This window comes from Sus scrofa, chromosome 8 (assembly GCF_000003025.6).
Source record: "Sus scrofa isolate TJ Tabasco breed Duroc chromosome 8, Sscrofa11.1, whole genome shotgun sequence".
Taxonomy (NCBI): Eukaryota; Metazoa; Chordata; class Mammalia; order Artiodactyla; family Suidae; genus Sus; species Sus scrofa.
In genome coordinates this window covers 74,039,104-74,058,334 of record NC_010450.4, presented here as the reverse complement: position 1 = coordinate 74,058,334, position 19,231 = coordinate 74,039,104, and the positions used below count along the sequence as shown (strand labels likewise).

The window sequence follows — 19,231 nt, the reverse complement described above, 5'->3', positions numbered from 1 at the left end:
TAGAAGGGAAAGGAAAGAGGTTGACCTAGTATTTCCCGCATATGGAGACTAAGTCATTGTAGTGTTGCAATCACCTGGAATGTCTTTATAGGAGTGAGGGCTCATTTTCAGAAGGTATGAACAAAAGAGAAGTAAGGAAAGAGTAGCATTTAAGAAATGTGGTGTCTGAGAGTGAAGATGTAATGGAAGCAATTACACAATCAGGTAAAGGTACTGAATTGACATGTAGGGGGAGAAGGCAAGATGCCTACTCGATAGTAATTGCTAACATTTGCTGAGAAGCTACCTGAGCCAGCCATAGCACTCTGCCACGCTAGATTCTCCACCTATACTGTCCCATCTAGGAATCTTTGCAACAGCTTTGTAGGTTTACATTATTAACTGTTTTCCAGATGAGGGATATGAGGGCCTGGAGAACTTGCCCAGGCAATTCGTCCAAAAATGGATGGTTAATATGTTGCATAACAAGTATTTGAATCCAAGTAGGCTAACCCCAGCCTTTTCACACCTAACCACTAGGCTGCAGCTGCCTCTCCCTTAGATGTGTGAGTGAGTACTTATGCAAGGCACAAGCAGGAATTAACTGTGGAAATATGGACTTGAAGGAAGAGTGAACTCCAAGGAGGACTGGAAGGATTTGCACCCCTGGGTCAAGGTCATGGGTCTCCTGAGCAGTTTAGGAATGCCGGCTTTTCTTAGCAGTGGAGAAGGATAACAAGAGGAGATGAAGGAGAAGGAAGAGGTGTGCTCAGAATTCTCTCTAAGAGAGATGAGCCCTAACTGGGCAAGGTGGGGATGGAGCAAGGAATAGGGAATGGAGAGAGATGGAGAAGACAGTTTCAAATACCCTGTGTAAAGCTAAATTAACTGGTTAGCAGGAGGGATAGGTGGAAGACTACCTTTTCATACCTCCCCATACAAACAGAGGGACATGAGAGATGTATTGACATCTCTGTAGGAAGCAGTGTGGACGATGCAGATGGTACATGGTGGCAGCTACATCAGACCCAGGGCTGCCTCAGGGTCTCAAGATCAGGTTGAGGAGATGAGTCTCCATCACGTAGTAAAATAACCATGTAGACAAGTACAATTCAAAATATTACAAGGGGGTTAAGAGCTCTCTGATAGGCAAATTTGACCTGCTGAGCATGAGGGGCTGTTTCCCTAAGGAACTAGTCTCTGACTTCTAACTTGGAATTTAATTAAGTGAAGAGATATGTCCCTAGAAATTTATACTGGTTAATTTTATATATATATAAATATATATTGGCTGCACCCATGATTTATAGAAATTCCCAGGCCAGGGACTGAATCTGAGCCACAGCTGCTACCTACACTGCAGCTGCTGCAATGCCCAATCATTTAACCCACTGCACTGGGCTGGGGATAGAACCCACACCTCCGCAGTGACCTGAGTCACAGCAGTCAGATTCTTAACCCACTGCACCACAGTGGGAACTCCTATATGTACAAGTAATTTTATTGGAATTCCCTCATGGTTCAGCGGGTTAAGGATCTGGCATTGCCACGTCTGTGGCTTTGGTTACAGCTGTGGTGGTGGATTTGATCCCTGGCCCAGGAACTTCTGCATGCCACGAGCACAGTAAAAGAAAAACAACAATAATAAAACAAGGACCAAAACCCAAAAGCCAAACAAACGAAAAAGCCAAATAATTTTGTCTATGGAAGCAAAATGTATTATAACATAACATCTGTGTGAACAATGGGAAATGCAAAAGTGCTCAGCAGTTTCTGAGACACATAAAATGTCTGAATAATTCAGATAAAATTCTCTCTCTGCCGTTCTTTCTTATTTATTTGCCTCTTTATTTATTGGCATATGAGGTAATGTCCCTCTAGATTAGCGCTTGTCAAAAGTAGATACATACTAGAGCTTCTGTCGTGGCTCAGAGGTTAACGAGCTCAACCAGGATCCATGAGGATGTGGGTTTGACCCCGGGCTCGGTCAAGGATCTGGCACTGCCATGAGCTGTGGTATAGGTCCCAGATGTGGCTTGGATCCTGTGCTGCCGTGGCTGTGGTTTAGGCCAGCAGCTGTAGCTCTGATTCAGCACCTCATCTGGGAACTTTCATGTGCCATGGGTGTGGCCCTATTTAAAAAAAAAAAGTGGATACATATTCATCAACGATAATAGAAAAAATCATAAAATATAAGAAGCATAATTTTATGAAAAAAATAAAAAATAAAAAATAACCCCCACACACAAAAAAAATGGGGAGATTGTTAATTGCCGAGTGTACCTTTTACCCCAAGAGTTTCCTTCAGCCCAAGTGTCTGGGGTGGAGTTCTGGATCCTGCACTGTTACGAGGGACCTCAGACGATTCTGATGAAGGGAACTCTAACACCACAGTTTTTTTTTTTTTTTTTTTTTTTTATTTTCCCACTGTACAGCAAGGGGGTCAGGTCATCCTTAGATGTATACATTGCAGTTACAGTTTTTTCCCCCACCCTTTCTTCTGTTGCGACATGAGTATCTAGACATAGTTCTCAATGCTATTCAGCAGGATCTCCTTGTAAATCTATTCTAAGTTGTGTCTGATAAGCCCAAGCTCCCGATCCCTCCTACTCCCTCCCCCTCCCATCAGGCAACCACAAGTCTCTTCTCCAAGTCCATGATTTTCTTTTCTGAGGAGATGTTCATTTGTGCTGGATATTAGATTCCAGTTATAAGTGATATCATATGGTATTTGTCTTTGTCTTTCTGGCTCATTTCACTCAGTATGAGATTCTCTAGTTCCATCCATGTTGCTGCAAATGGCATTATGTCATCCTTTTTTATGGCTGAGTAGTATTCCATTGTGTATATATACCACATCTTCCGAATCCAATCATCTGTCGATGGACATTTGGATTGTTTCCATGTCCTGGCTATTGTGAATAGGGCTGCAATGAACATGCGGGTGCATGTAACACCACAGTTTGACAAAAATAGCCCAAGGTTATATAATTGTATTCCACGTTTGTATTTTCTCCACCATACTTATCTGAATATAATCCCAGTATCCTAGGCTACGACATATAATCCACTTAACAGAAGGCAACATTTACATTTTTTGTACACTTTTCGCTTGACAGGTAAATTTAATTCAGTAATTGGTGACTCCAAACAAAACAATTTCTTTATCAGATTTCAATGTGCCAGCAAACCAAGAGCAAGATGAATGAATCAGTCTAAAGCCTTGCTATAGCTTTTTTTATACTGCCACGAAATTCCATAAATCAAAAAGATGCCAGAGGAAAGGATTGTTAGACTATAAATTTCTATAATATTTGCTCTTAGTTATTAATGTTGAAAGAATAACTCGGTGACGATAAAATGTGGAATAAATCCCGGGAAATGAAATTTTTATTTGAGTGTGGTCTGGATGTTAAGTGATTAAATTGAATGTCTTGGTAATTATTTCCAAGAATTCAACAAAAGATTCTGAATATATCACCGGATCCGTGCCTGATAATATGGTTTTTAGAAGGTTATTTCCAGCAGAAAAAATGCTATCCCAGTGCTGGATAAAGCTGAGAAGATTTCCATCTAGGTTTACAGTGAGTTGTTACTTCCCCCACAAAACACTCCCCTGATTCTACACACCCCACAACACTCACAAACAAAAACAAAAACTAAACATTCCTGCCTTGCAGCCCCAAATCTATTAAGTCAGAGTCTACCAGAGAATCTCAGTCTGCTTAGAGTACTCCTTTTTCTTTTCTCTTTTTGTTTTTAGGGCTGTACCTGTGGCATATGGAAACTCCCGGCTAGGGGTTGTATCAGAGCTTCAGCTGCTGGTCTACACCACAGCCACAGCAATGCCAGATCCAGTCCATCTGCGAGCAGATCCTTAACACACTGAGTGGGGCCAGGGATGCAACCTGCATCCTCATGGATTCTAGTCAGGTTCTTAACCCACTGAGCCACAGCGGGAACTCCCTGCTTCTTTATTTAAAAGTCTGCATACCCTCAGTGGACTAGAGATAGCCAGTGACCAGTCTGTGTCATTTGTCTTGTGTGGACATCATCTGGCATAGTGCCAAATTAGACACACAGTAAAGATTGTTGATAGGAATTGTAATAAAATGTTTATGTGGGTTTTGTATAATTCCCTTTTTACGACAAAGACTAGTGAGTCCTTAATTAATCCTGCTAGTGTTACTCATGTTTGAAATTTTTGCTTTAAATATGCCATTTCACCATCTCCAGAATAACACATAAAAATCATACTTAAATATTTGATTTCTCATCTCTCAAGATATAGCAATATTAATTCAGTGTAAGAGAGAGCTTTGATTTTACTTGTACTTTTTTTGGAGAAAAATTTAAATTTAAATTTGAGTGTATGATTCAAAAAATATATATCAAATTATGTCTCTATATGCTATAAGGATAAACACTAATTAAATAAAACTGATATTTCTAAAAGGGTACATGTTTCCTCTTTAGCCATGGGCCTCCTGTGCATGTTTCAGATAATCCAATGAAAATTTGCCTTGATTAAATTATGAATTCCACATAAAAATGTCCCTTCCTTTGTTCTATGTTAAAATTTGAACTGTGAATAATTTGCATTTAAATATCTTCCTAGATTTGGTCCTTTGCCACTCTCAATATCCATTTGGATGACCCCTGAAAGATAAAAATCTCAGCAAAACGGTACATACGTTGCTTGCAATCCTACTAATTTTGAATCTTTAATTAAAAATTCAAAACAAAAATGAAAGCCCTATATCCACAGAAATACAAAACACAGCAAAAGATATTTAAGCCCAGTTTAGTATTTAGTGTACATTTCACTTTGAATGACTAGCTGCTTTTCTTCAATGAGACACCTGTCTACATAATAATCTACACACAAGGACTGTAAGAGAATCCACCCATCAGCTAGGTGAAATTCCCTGTCTGGTTTCTGGGACATTCAGACACTTACTGGTCCACTTGTTCCAAATGAACTGAGTTTGTAATGAAGTAGAAGAAAGTAGAACAAGATTACCTTTTCATCAGAACAAGCATGATTAGACTGGCTAGTTTTTAAAAAGGGAGGCTAATTGAAAAAACTGTTACACTTTGGGTTTTTTTTTTTTTTTTTTTTGGTCTTTTTAGGGCCACACTCGTGGCATATGGAAGTTCCCAGGCTAGGGGTCGAAGCAGAGCTATAGCTGCTCCTCTATAGCACAGCCACAGCAATGCAGGATCCGAGCCATGTCTGTGACCTACACCACAGCTCATGGCAACTTGACGGATCCTTAACCCACTGCAAGAGGCCAGGGATCAAACCTGCGTCCTCATGGATGCTAGTCAGATTCGTTTCCACTGAGCCAAGACAGGAACTCTCAAAAAGCTATTACACTTGCAACTTCATTTACATAAACCAGTCTCTTTTCCTATGTCTATTTGATACAACCTCAGACCTCTATCGTATCTGTTCAGATATTAATTTACCTCCCACTGTGCCTTTCCTGCCTGAGAAGAAAGGTAGACACAGATCTCATCAGAAATATATCTACAAACCGACTGAGAATCAACAGTATAGCCAAATAGCATTAGCATACCATAATTTTTCTTTTTTTTTTTTTGTCTTTTTAGGGCCGCACCCACGTCATGTGGAGGTTCCCAGGCTAGGGGTCGAATGGGAGCTGTAGCCACCAGCCTACACCACAGCCACAGCAATGCAGGATCCAAGCCATGTCTGCAACCTACACCACAGCTCACGCAAACGCGGGGTGTTTAACCCACTGAGCAAGGCCAGGGATCAAACCTGCACCCTCATGGATGCTGGTCAGATTCATTTCCACTGAGCCACGATGGGAACTCCTCCATAATTTTTACTATAGGGGAATGTTATGGAAACTTTAAAGAGAATGTCTGTAGGAGGGACTTAATAAACCTAAGGAAAAATAAGAACTAAATTTATTGAACATTTCAGTGAAGCAAGACAGTTTCAAATATACTAAACACTATATAACAGCAGTTAATTCATATTATTAATATTTCCTAACCAGGGACTTGTTATCAGGCTTTGCCTTTTCAGTCCAAGAAGTTAAATACATTATTTTATAAAAGCTAATAAGCTTCGCTGAGCTTCTTACGTGCCTGGGTTTAAAGAATTCCTCTGGGTGGGCTTTCTGCCCTTTCTCTTTCTGTCATCTGCTCTTCTTCCCGTTCCTTGGCTGGGGTCCTGATTCATGGAACTTATCTCTTCCTCCTTCGGAAAGCAGCTTCCCAATTCCAGCTACAACACATTGTTCCTTTCTGATGGGATTTAAGGTAGGGTTGTATGGCTCGAAGGCTATTTAATATAATAATCTCTCAGAAAACCCTGACATTAGGGTGAAAAAGAAAAACCACCTAGCTGTCTGGCAGAGATAAACCAGGAGGACTTTCCTCCAGGCATCAAAACATACTTGTTCATTTTGGTACTTCACTGAAAAAATGAAAAGTTGGGTTTCGTTTGCCATATTCCAAATGATTAGGCGTGGGCACCCATTGGACAGTGCAAATACACAACACTGTCATTATTCCAGAAAGTATTCTGACAACATTGTTTTAGGTAATTTTTCCTTCTTTGTTCTTTTGACAATGGGTATAAGTTAATTTTGTAATCAAAATAACAATGAAACTATTTCTATCTTGGAGGAAGCATCCTTGTCCTCAAAATAAATCTAAACTGAAAGAAATTTATGTCATGATTTACTTTATCTAAAAGATATGTATGGAAGTTCCCATCGTGGCGCAGAGGTTAACAAATCTAAGAACAATGAGGTTGCAAGTTCGATCCCTGGCGTTGCTCGGTGGGTGAGGATCTGGTGTTGCCGTGAGCTATGGTGTAGGCTGAAGACGCAGCTCAGATCCTGGATTGCTGTGGCTGTGGTGTGGGCCGGCCGCTATAGCTCCAATTCGATCCCTAGCCTGAGAATTTCCATATGCCTCAGGTGCAGCACTAAAACAAAACAAAACAAAACAAAACCCCATAAATAAATAAATAAATAAACAAACAATATGTATCATATGTGGTCTTCTACCCTAACATTATCTAACCTTTTTTTTAAGTCAAGAACGTCTCTGAAATTCCTCATTCTATTGATCTAAAATATTGAATTTTTCAGTTTTTCACCATGTCAGAGTCATGGTGAAAAACCGAGTCTCCCTCAGTCACTCAGAGACTATTTCAGAGTCTTGTTCTGGCTGAACATATACTCAACCAGAAATGGGAAAGGAAATTACTTATTTAGCAATTCATGTGTGACTACCTTCCTTTTATATTTACCTGCACTAGGGAATGGTCTCTTGGTAGGGAAAATGGTAGGAGAGTCATGTTTTGGATATTTTAGGAGGTTTGTCAACTATCACATACAATTTCAGAGGCTACACTATTGGGAGCCCATAAGCCAGGCTGCAGATACCCATCTATCCATCTACAACCCCCCCATCTGTATCTCCTTATTTATTTATTTTATTTGTTTTTTATTTTTTGGTTTGCACATATCTGGGCCCCCTAGGGGTCTGACTTTTTAAAAATTAACTTCCTTCATTTAAAATTTGGAGGATTTTTAAGAATATGGATTTTTTCCTTTTAAAATATCAGATCTGGGAGTTCCCACTGTGGCTCGGGGAAACAAGGCCAACTGGTATCCACGAGGACATGGGTTTGATCCCTGGCCTCACTCAGTGGGTTAAGGATCCGTCGTGGTGGTGAACTGTGGTGTAGGTTGCAGATGCGGCTCGGATCCCTGGTTGCTGTGGCTGTGGCACAGGCTGGCGGCTACAGCTCCAATTTGACCCCTACCCTGGGAACCTCCATATGCAAGAGGTGCAGCCCTAAAAGACAAAAAAAAAAAAAAAAAAAAAAAAGAAAAAAAGAAAAAAATCAGACCTGACAATACTGGATCTAGATTTTTGCAGGGCAGCTCAGTGGGGTCTGAGAAGCCATCTCCTTCTTCAGAAGAGGGCTGTGCTTTTGTGTCGTCTGATGTGTGATATTCCCACCACTCCCTCAGTCTCCCCCAGCCTAGCCTGCTGGCGTATTTATATCATCAACCCTAGCTATACAGGCATCTGAATTTGAGTCTGCTGCCTCTTTGAAGAGGTTAGATGTGAAACTGGCCGAGGAACTAAATGATTTGACACAAGACAATCAGGCAGTAACCATCCTTTCCTTTCTCCAATTATGTTTATATATATATTTTGTCTTTTGTCCTTTTAAGGCCACACCTGTGGCACATGGAGTTTCCCAGGCTAGGGGTCTAATCAGAGCTGTAGCCGCCGGCCTATGCCAGAGCCACAGCAACGCCAGATCTGAGCCACGTCTGCGACCTACACCACAGCTCACAGCAACGCCGGATCCTTAACCCACTGAGCGAGGCCAGGAATCGAACCCTCAACCTTATGGTTCCTAATCAGATTCATTTCCGCTACCCCATGACGGGAACTCCCTCTCCAATTGTATTAATCAATATTTCACCCCCACTTCCACCACCTTCTATCAGTGTCTTGATGGAGTTTATTGGCATTCATCAGAATGGCTGTTATCCTACAGAGTATATGTTCATTAAAGGTATTAATTAGCCCTTGATGCACAAAATAATGTCCTGAGTGAATTGTCAGAACTATTCTTGTTGACATGGCACACAATAAAGCAACTTTAATTTCCAGGTATCAGTTTCTCATGCAATTCTGTTCTTTACTGGAAGGCAGTAATCAAAGAGATCATGCAATCCTATCTGGATTGCTGACTAAAAATTCATGTGGAACTACACGAATCTGCTAAAACACATACTTGTCCATAAGGGAGTGAGACAAATATTTGTATATGCCTGCCAGGATGCTTTTGAAAGACACTTTTAAAAGGGGGCAAACTCGTTTTGTGCAATCTATATCACTGAAATCAGTTGACTCCTCCAAAACAGTTACTCAGAAGGACAGCACTCATCTGTTTCCCTAGATATTTATTTGTGGGATTGTTGTTTTAAGTCACTCCCACTCTTCTAAAGTTACAGCTCACTGGTGCAAATGTATTAAGATGCATGGAACCTGCTGCAGAAAATAGGTGTTTGAACAAGGACTGTTTCACCAAGGTTAAAAACAAAAAATGGGCAAAAATATTTTAAGTGGAGGAGTTCCTGTTGTGACGCAGCAGAAATGAATCCGACTAGAAACCATGAGGTTGCAGGTTCCATCCCTGGCCTTGCTCAGTGGATTAAGGATCCAGTGTTGCCGTGAGCTGTGGTGTAGGTCACAGCTGGGCTCAGATCTGGCGTTGCTGTGGTGTAGGCCAGCGGCAACAGCTCCGATTAGATCCCTAGCCTGGGAACCTCCATACGCCCGGTGTGCAGCCCTAAAAAATAAATAAATAAATAAATACAATAAAGACGAAAAAATATATATATTTTAAATGGAGCTGCCTAGAACATCTTGGATATTTCCACTTCTATGTATTTTTGTTTCTTGGTAATTGAAAAGCACAAGCTGCTTTGTTTTATCCATAATTTCTGTTCTTCCCCGTGGGCACAGTTCTACATTAGCCAGATCAATTTTAAATCAGGCTGAGAAAAGATGCCTGACATATGTAACACTCTCAGGGTTCCGGCAAACCCTTATAGATTGAAACTCCATGCTCCTGAAAAGAGGACTTAACTAATACCTTGGAGAGTATTTTTTGAAAAGTTTAATCTTTTAATCTTTTTAAAAAAAAAAAATTTCACAGAAATTCCAAGTGAAGCCATATGACCATCCCCATTTCAGAAATGTAGAGACTGGGAGTTCGCAACAACACAGCTGACTAGTAACCATGAGGCTGCGGGGTCCATCCCTGGCCTCGCTCAGTCGAGTAAGGATCTGGAGATGCCCTGAGCTGTGGTGTAGGTTGCAGACGCGGCTGGGATCCTGTGTTGCTGTGGCTGTGGCACAAGCTAGCAGCTGTAGCTCGGGTTCGACCCCTAGCCTGGGAATCTTCAGGAGGGTGCGGCCCCAAAAGGAAAAAAGAAAGAAAAGAAATGCAGAGACCAATGCACAGACGCTAAGCCCCAGCACAGGCTCTCTGAGGAAAGACTTTGGTTTTCAGTTTCCCTAGTTTGATGGGCTCTGCTGCCCCCTCTAAAAATGAACAAGGGAAAGAGAGATGCGGCTGAAAATTGCAAGAAGGAATGGCTCTGAATTTAGTTTCTGAGAGGAATACCAAGGAAAGAGACCTCGCACCTTTGTTGACCCTGCAATCCTGTTTTGCTGGGATGTACTAACTCAGCCCGCTCGGCTCCAGGCATAGCGAGCAGAGGACATTGCCAGGAGGACACGAGTGCCAGAATTCAGGAGGCACCGTGCATCGTGGCACCAACAGCTTAGTTCGCGACCAAAGAGCGAAAGATCAGAAAGTCAGCTAACTGGATAAAGCCAGATTGGGGGTGGGGACGGGGGTGGGGGTTGGTGACCCTTTGCTATTTTTCTTCCTATTCTAGCTTTTGCTCCAAGCGGAAGCGCACACCACGCCGGCTGCCGGTTTTGAATCCGAATGCACACTACCCAACTTGTAAACTGTCCGCAGACACCTGTTCAGGAAATTGCTGATCGTGGGCGACAAGGGCGACGAGAATCTGAAGTCCCTTTACCTTCTGTTGGAAAGCAGCGACCGCCCAGTAGGAGTTGCACCAGCGCCCTGCTCTCCAGCCCCCGCTGAGGGTTGGTCCACCGCGCGCAATTGTGCGGCGCATTTCCGTGGTTCTGCGCCGGTCCAGCTCCCCACCTCTGCCCCTACAAGCAAAAAGGGAAACATCTCCTGGTTGGAGTTGTGAGTTCTTCCAAGCCCCTCCAAGTGGCAGGGTCTCTGCCTCCCAGGTCGTCCTCCAGCCAGCTCGAGGGCTCCTCTCGTCCGCAGCGCCAGCCCCTGGGACTCCGCGCCTTCGCCCTCGCCCCTGCCTCTCCCCGGCAGATGCGGTGAGCCCAGCGGGAGCCCCGGGGTCCTTAGCCGATCGGAGGAGCGAAGAGCAAAGAAAGGGGCTGGTGGAAAGCAAAGGAGGTAAGAGTGGTGTCAACGCCCTGAGTATCAAACTTGGGAGATCCGGGGGAGAAGCGCTGGCGGTGGGGACCCGCGAGGGGGCACTGGGCAGAGTCCCGCTGAGTGTGCTCCAAGCTTTCTGGGCGGAGAGGCGGACTCCTTCTCCCTCGCACGGAAACTTCCCGTCCAGCCCTCTCTTGTTTCAGGACCCTGCACGCCCCCCGCCCCATGCCCCGCACCTGTTTCTTTTTCTTGGAGGGAGGGGTTTGCCTCTCTCCTCCGGAGCCTCTGGTCCCCACCCTCTTCCCCCGCCGCGGATCCTAGGTTCGCATTGCCAGGCGGACGCGCCCTCTCCCTCCTTCCGATGCGCAGCTGCCTTGCGCCCTCGGAGAAGACGGAACTGGGGCCTTCCAGTATCTGCTTTGGGTGGGCGGGCTGGGTAATCTGCAGACTGACCCGAGGCACATGTCTGGCTTCGACTTCTCAGCAGAAACGCGAGGCCAGGTCAGTAAGTCCTCACTCTGATTCACCCTCTGGAAACGAAGCTTTCGGGTCCTTGGGAGAGGGATGCGGGAGGTCCCCCTGAGTGCAGAGGTTTGCTCCTCTTTTAGGCCAAGTCCGGGCATTGTGGGTGATACCGTACGCACTTTCTGGTTCCCCACCTGCAGGGCTCACGCCCCTGGTAGGAGCATATGGTGCACACAAAAAAAGGCAAAAGGAAAAGCCTTTTGGTACTTGGGACACGTCATGTAAATTCAGTGACATGAAATACACAGTGCTGTTTTTAAAGGTCAGAGACTGAAATACACAGAAAAGAGACATCCCCTATGGCCTTGGTGACTTATATTCAACCTTCTACTTATCAGGCAAACAGAAATGTCTTGCACGGAGCATTCTTGGATGTCCAGACCTTCTCTCTCCAGGACTAACAGATAAGACATGTGGCATACTTTCTGAGATTCTTTTTCCCTGAAAAAAAAAAAAAATTCCTGGAAGGTTTTGTGATTGGTAAGATGTTGTTTTACTGAGACCAACCTGTGACAATAAGAACACTGTTGCAAAAAGCCCCACAAATTTAAATATGGAGTCAAAGCATAAACTGGTTTCTCACTCAGATCGTTTGAAATTCTTCAAATCTCCAAAAACAGGAAAAAAAAAAAGTTATTGTCCTGCTCTACAAAGAAATAGTTCTATAGCAGAATCTCTAAAGATTCGCTAGTGCAACTTCTTAAAAGAACAGTGCAAATGCTTCATTTTGACCTTATTTCAAGGAAAGAGTTCTCCCCCCTTTTCTATTTATCTTTTAATTTTTGTGTTTTTGAGTTTTTAATGGGAGAATTACCTCTCTTTTCCTTTTCCACTTTTCCAGAAATGCAGTCATAAAATGATGCATTCTCTGGGTAAGGCTCTGACCTGGCTGAGGGCCAGTCCTGTACTTGAGAACAGCTGTTGGAATCCACATATTAACAGCTTGTAGACCAATACCGTAGAGAAGCTGTTCAAAAAAGGAATAAAGAAAATGAGATTGAAAGGAAAAAGCAAAATAAGTTAATAAATCAGATATCCTCCTAATAACCTTCTCTCTGAAGCTTACTCTATATTTCGTTTGCTGCAAACCTCAAACTCAGTCCTCCTAGAGTCATGTCAGTTCTGTTAATGACTTGTCAGGATTAACTAATTGTACTCTGTAAAGTCTCTGTTTTAGTCTAAGGGAAACAGAAGGGCCCATGAAATATACACTCCAAGCTTTGAAAGGTTAGTTTCCATTTTCTCTAATCACTGAAGAACAGAGGCAGATGCAAAAGGGGGCCTTGGGCCCTTGGAATGTTCTATTTGAAATTTATGCAGAGAAAACTAGAATATATCTGTAAAGCAAATGTGAGTACAGGAAAATCCTTGCAAAAATAAGCAACTGTCAATGTGTGTGTGTGTGTGTGTGTGTGTGTGTGTGTGTGTGTGTGTGAGTGAATGAGTGATAAGCCCTTGAGATAGAAAGTTTCCTTTTGATTGGATACTGACTGATAATTTTTAATGTTCTAATCAGGGATTGATTTAGATTTAAAAAGGGATCTGGAACAACTTTCTTGTAGAGGTGGTTACCTGATTAAGAACAAGAAGATAGCACAGGGATGTCCTATCAGAGCAAGGATCCTATATAAGCAGTTATCTTGAGTAAAGGAAAGGATAAAAATTGTTACTTTGTATTTTGCTGACCTCAATTATTTAGTAAAATTGGGCTTTCCATTAGCTTTATATTTCCTAAGATTTAAACAATGGGTAGAAACAAGCCAGTCTCTGTCCTGAAAGAGATGGTTGGGGTGGGGCAGCTGGAGGAAAACAACTGTGGTGTGGCAGGTATTACAGCATTAGAAGTGAGCACAGGTTGTTGGGGTGACAGAACAGGGAGGGCAGAGAGACCTGAGAAAGGCGTCATGTTGCTGGAACTGGGAGTCGTTCCGTATGACGGAAGCATATGATATATCCTGAGATGTCCAGAGAGTTGAAAGCAGAGTTGAGTTCAAGGAGAGCATCGGCTGTCATACAGTGGAGTTGGGCTTTTCTTCGTGTCACTGTGTGTGCAGCACCAGCAGTGGGAGAGCAAATTCATTAAAGCGTCTGTGCATGGGATCAGCAGATCATGCAAAGTGAGCCTACTCAAGAAGTAAAAGAGAAGGTACTGAATGCAGAAAACAGGTTATACAAGTGTTGGAAGGCAAGCAGAGGATATTAAAAGAAAAGAAGAAGAAAGTGAGCAGGAGAAAAGGATGTTGAGGCCACAAGAGATCAGTAAGAGCAAGAAGTTGTGACTACACCCAGCTAGAAGAATGCAGAGAGAAGCCAGTGTGACCGAAGCCAGGACCACGGCTGGAAACAAAATCACTGCAGGCCAGTCCTGCGGGACCTAGCCCCAGAGGGCCTGATGAGGCACTGCCCAGAGGAGAGAGGGAGGGAGAAGAGATGCTGGCTTCTCCCTTCCTCCTCATTACCCGCCAGTGCCTCCTGTTGGCCAGACCCAGCCAGCATCCCGGTGCCTTCAGAGCCTGAAAATAGAATCTGCAAGAGTCAGCCTTCCAGGAGCAGGGGGAGAAACAGAGCTGGCCACACAGGCCTAGCTAAGAATTGTCTGTGGGCTGAATATGAATCACCTACCATGTAAGATGAGATTATGATGAATGCAAAATTCATTTAAAAGCGGTTATGAAGTAATGGTGGCAGCCTTTTGTCATTCTCAGTCTATTCAGAAAGCCCTACCATTGTGATGTTGGGCTCTGGATGCGTTGGGGGTTTTTGTGGCCGTGCCTGCAGCATGCGGCAATTTCAGAGCCAGGAACTGAACCTGCGTCATAGCAGTGACAAAGCAGGATCCTTAATCTGCTGAGCCACTCCCAGATGTTTGGGAGGTCACTCCCAGATGTTTCTATAGACTTGAAAAAGTAGCTTTGTATTAGAAACTGATATATTGTTTGAAGCAATATGGAGATTTTGAGGACGTGAAATGATCACATTTGAATATCAGGAAGACTCTGAATTTCAGAAAGTCTCCATTTTAGGCTCTGTTCAGTAGATGTTTTCAAGTAGGGACACCATCCATTGTCTTTTCTTCCCCAGCACAAATCCTTGTTTCCGACTTTGGTTTTAAAATGCTTGCTGAGTGCATGCTTGAATAAGTATAAATATCATGAGGGCGGAGCCACTCCTGGCATTTAGTAGATGCTCAATTATATCAACTGAATGAATGAGGAAAGAAAGAAAAGAAAAAGTGAGCAGGAGGAGAGAAAGGGACTTAGGTTAGATGATTATTAGAGTAATTATGGTAAGATATCAAGAAGGACAAAATAAATGTGGTAGAAATAAGTGTATCTGGGAGTTCCCACTGTGGCTCAGTGGGCTAAGCCCCCATAGGGGGCTAGTATCCATGAGGATGTGGGTTCCGTCCCTGGCCTTGCTCAGTGGGTTAAGGATCCAGCATTGCCGCAAGCTGCAGTGTAGGCTGCAGATGCAACTCGGACCCAGCTTTGCTGTGGCCATGGTGTAGGCCTCCAGCTGCAGCTCCAATTTGACCCTAGCCTGGGAGCTTACATAGGGTTGCAGGTGTGGCTGTAGAAAGACAAACAAAAAAATTAAGAGGATCCACTGGAAGAGTTATGTAAGAGTAGTATGAGGGCCTTTTTAGATATGGGGGCTAAAGGAGATGAAAAAGCCTAGCATGCTTCCTTGTTTCTTAACTTCACGTGGCTTACTTAAGTGAGCATAGCATGGACTGAAATAGGAGAAAAAGAAGGGACATTCTGGGGCAGGGAGGGGCGATTGGAGAAGGAAAGTGTTAGAACTTTTGTATTTAGGGGTTAGAGAGAGATGAAATTCAGATTGGACATATTTCCATATAGTTCCTGTGTAGGATCCTGCTATATGTCAGGTAGAAAATTTATCTCAGATCATAAAAAAAAGCAACTCTTCTACACAGGCTACCTTCTTTTTGTTTTTGTTTTTGTTTTGTCTTTTTTTTTTTTTTTATCTTTTTTTGCCATTTCTTGAGCCGCTCCAGTGGCATATGGAGGTTCCCAGGCTAGGGGTTGAATCAGAGCTGTAGCTGCCGGCCTACGCCAGAGCCACAGCAATGCCAGATCCGAGCCAAGTCTGCAACCCACACCACAGCTCATGGCAACGCCAGATCCTTAACCCACTGAGCAACGATGGGAACTCCCAGGCTACCTATTTTTAACACTAACCCCTACAATAGGACGATGGCTGTAAAACATTTTTTGGCTCGGTTTACCTTATATATTTTATACTCCTAAAGCCAAAACACCAGGCAAAAGGTTTTTATTATCTGTCTCTTTTCTGTGCAATTTGTTGCTATATTTATAAATATTAAAAAGTCAAGCTATTGAAGGAAACTTTCTTATCTACTTTAAAATTGAAGTGATGAATTTATAGCAGACATAAAAATAATTGATCATGTTTCTAATATCCATCTCACTTAAGATGGATTGAATCCATTTGGTACCATTCACGTTAGAGTTACATCTGTACTATCGTGCTGCATGTTGTCATCATCATAGACATTTCAGGGACCTGATTTAATTCATCCACATTTGTGAACAGACTAATGAAAGGGTCTGTTTATTAAAAGGTTCTACTGTGTCCAATTTAGAGCTCAGAGGACAGGCACTTCGAGCCCAAAACCAAAATGAAACCAATCCATTTGTGTCATCCTTTCACCATTGTGTTTTCCTTGTTCCATATTTGTTCTTTTTTTTTTTTTTTTTTTTTACATTGTAGATTCTTGTGCTCGTTAATGAAAATGGGTCCGTTAGGAGCAGAGGCTGATGAGAACCAAACAGTGGAAGAAATGAAGATGGAGCCCTCTGGCCCAGGGCACACCACTCCTAGAGGCGAGCTGGCCCCTGACTCTGAGCCGGAGCTTAAAGACAGCACCAAGTTGATTGAGGTACAGATCATCCTTATACTGGCCTATTGCTCCATCATCTTGCTTGGTGTGGTTGGCAATTCCTTGGTGATCCACGTGGTGATCAAATTCAAGAGCATGCGCACAGTAACCAACTTCTTTATTGCCAACCTGGCTGTGGCAGATCTTCTGGTGAACACCCTGTGCTTGCCATTTACACTCACCTACACCTTAATGGGGGAGTGGAAAATGGGTCCTGTCCTATGCCACTTGGTGCCCTATGCCCAGGGCCTGGCGGTCCAGGTGTCCACCATCACCTTGACAGTGATCGCCCTGGACCGGCATCGCTGCATCGTCTACCACCTTGAGAGCAAGATCTCCAAGCGAATCAGCTTCTTGATCATAGGCTTGGCATGGGGCATCAGTGCCCTGCTAGCCAGCCCCCTGGCCATCTTCCGGGAGTACTCACTGATTGAGATCATCCCCGACTTTGAGATTGTGGCCTGTACTGAGAAGTGGCCTGGCGAGGAGAAGAGCATCTATGGTACCGTCTATAGTCTTTCCTCCTTATTAATCCTGTACGTTTTGCCTCTGGGCATCATCTCCTTTTCCTACGCTCGGATCTGGAGCAAACTTAAGAACCATGTCAGCCCTGGAGGTGTGAACGACCACTACCATCAGCGGAGGCAGAAAACCACCAAGATGCTTGTGTGTGTGGTGGTGGTATTTGCGGTCAGCTGGTTGCCTCTGCATGCCTTCCAGCTTGCTGTGGACATTGACAGCCAAGTCCTGGACCTGAAGGAGTATAAACTCATCTTCACTGTGTTCCACATCATCGCTATGTGCTCCACCTTTGCCAATCCCCTTCTCTACGGCTGGATGAACAGCAACTACAGAAAGGCTTTCCTCTCAGCTTTCCGCTGCGAACAGAGGCTGGACGCCATTCACTCCGAGGTGTCCATGACGTCCAAGGCTAAAAAGAACCTGGAAGTCACAAAGAACGGTGGTCCCGATGATTCCTTCACAGAGGCTACCAACGTCTAAGGCCATAGCCATTGTGAAAATAAATGGATGAATTCTGACCAGAGCATCGAGCTGCTTGAGGAGAGTGTGCAGGTGTATCCTGATTTTCCATTTTAAGGAAGAAAGAGAGCATCGGAATGAAGCATCTGCAGTGTAATTCATGGAAAACTGGTTTTCTAGATAAAAACACTTGGATTCAAAGACAGGGCCACAGAAGTTTGCTTGCAGTTGCTTGGATGGTAGGTTGAATTATGAGTAAAAGCAGAGAGAAGTGCTTTTGACTCTTTCCCAGAAAGAGTGAGCAAGGAGCTAGCTTATCAGCATTGCGATGGGTAAAAAGTTGACTTGCAGATGACATTACGGGGTAGATTGGGGAGGATGTGTAATTCACCAACCCGCTCTCTGATGAAGTCTACCAATAGCAACGTCCCTAGAAAGCCAGACTCTATAGTAGTTTGGCTTTTTGTTATTCTTCTTATGGACAAAAATCATCAGAGAATATGCTGGAGACCAACTATTGGAAGGACTTTAAGGAAATAAATTAAATTTGCTATGTAATTAGTATTTCGGCAAATAGTGGGGAAAATCTTTACCACTGAGTTAGCCAATTGATTTTTGAAACAAAATGCACATTCATTGAAAAGTTTCTTCAACGCAGAATGGAAGGCTGAAATTCTCAGAGAAATGTAAACCATCATTTAACTTCTAGTTTCAAGTTGTCCCTGCTTTATATATATAGTTACTATTTAGCTAACGAGCCTGCAATGCAATACTTTCAATCATCGCTAATTGTTCTTTTACAACACATATTATTCCTATGTTGGAGCTGAATTTGTCCCCACTAAAATTATATCAGATTTGCAGATAGTTTTGTGGCATTGTATAATATTTGGTGGTTATTTGTAAGCAGTTTTTGCACAGGTATATACCTTTAACATGTTTACTGAGTGTTTTTTGTCTTCTTTGTTTTTTGAAATTCATCTTCCATGGACCCATTCATGATCATAAGACAATGTAATTTAAATGAAACCTATCTGCTAAGAACTATTAAAAACATTACGGAGTTCCCATCGTGGAGCAGCAGAAACAAATCCGACTAGGAACAATGAGGTTGTGGGTTCGATCCCTGGCCTCACTCAGTGGGTTAAGGATCTGGCGTTGCCGTGAGCTGTGGTGTAGGTCGCAGACAAGGCTCAGATCTGGTATTGCTGTGGCTGTGCCGTAGGCAGGAGGCTACAGCTCCGATTCGACCCCTAGCCTGGGAACCTCCATATGCCGCTGGAACGGCCCTCAAAAAGACAAAAGAGAAAAAAATATTACATTCATTGCACTTTGAAAATGGCCTATATGGACCAATTTCAACATAAATTATTCTCCCCTCAAAATAATTGGTTATGTTTTTGGATAACTTATGAACATATATGTAATAAAATTTTACATATAAATAGGGGGACATAGATGCTATAGTACTTTTATTTTAAAGACAAATTTATTTAATTTAAATACAAAAATTTTATTATATTTATGGTTGTACAGCGATCATCACAATCCAGTTTTACAGCATTTCCAATCCAGATCCCTGATCCATCCCCCCCCACCAACATGTCTCCTTTGGAAACCATAAGTTTTTCAACATCTGTGAGTCAATATCTGTTCTGCAAAGAAATCTGTAAAAAAATTGTATTTTTTTAGATTCCAAATATAAATGATAACATATGATGTTGGTGTCTCACTGTCTGACTAACTTCACTTAGCATGATAATTTCTAGGTCCATCCATGTTGCTGCAAAGGCCATTATTTC

General features: G+C 43.0%; 1 protein-coding gene across 2 annotated transcripts; it reads left to right on the top strand.

The window, feature by feature from the left end:
* NPY2R (neuropeptide Y receptor Y2) lies at positions 9,937-18,376 on the top strand. Of its 2 annotated transcripts, XM_005666792.3 has the most exons (2): positions 9,937-11,017; positions 16,280-18,376. In XM_005666792.3, exon 2 carries the CDS (start codon positions 16,296-16,298, stop codon positions 17,448-17,450), a length of 1,155 nt encoding a protein of 384 aa, XP_005666849.1. In that variant the 5' UTR covers positions 9,937-11,017; positions 16,280-16,295; the 3' UTR covers positions 17,451-18,376.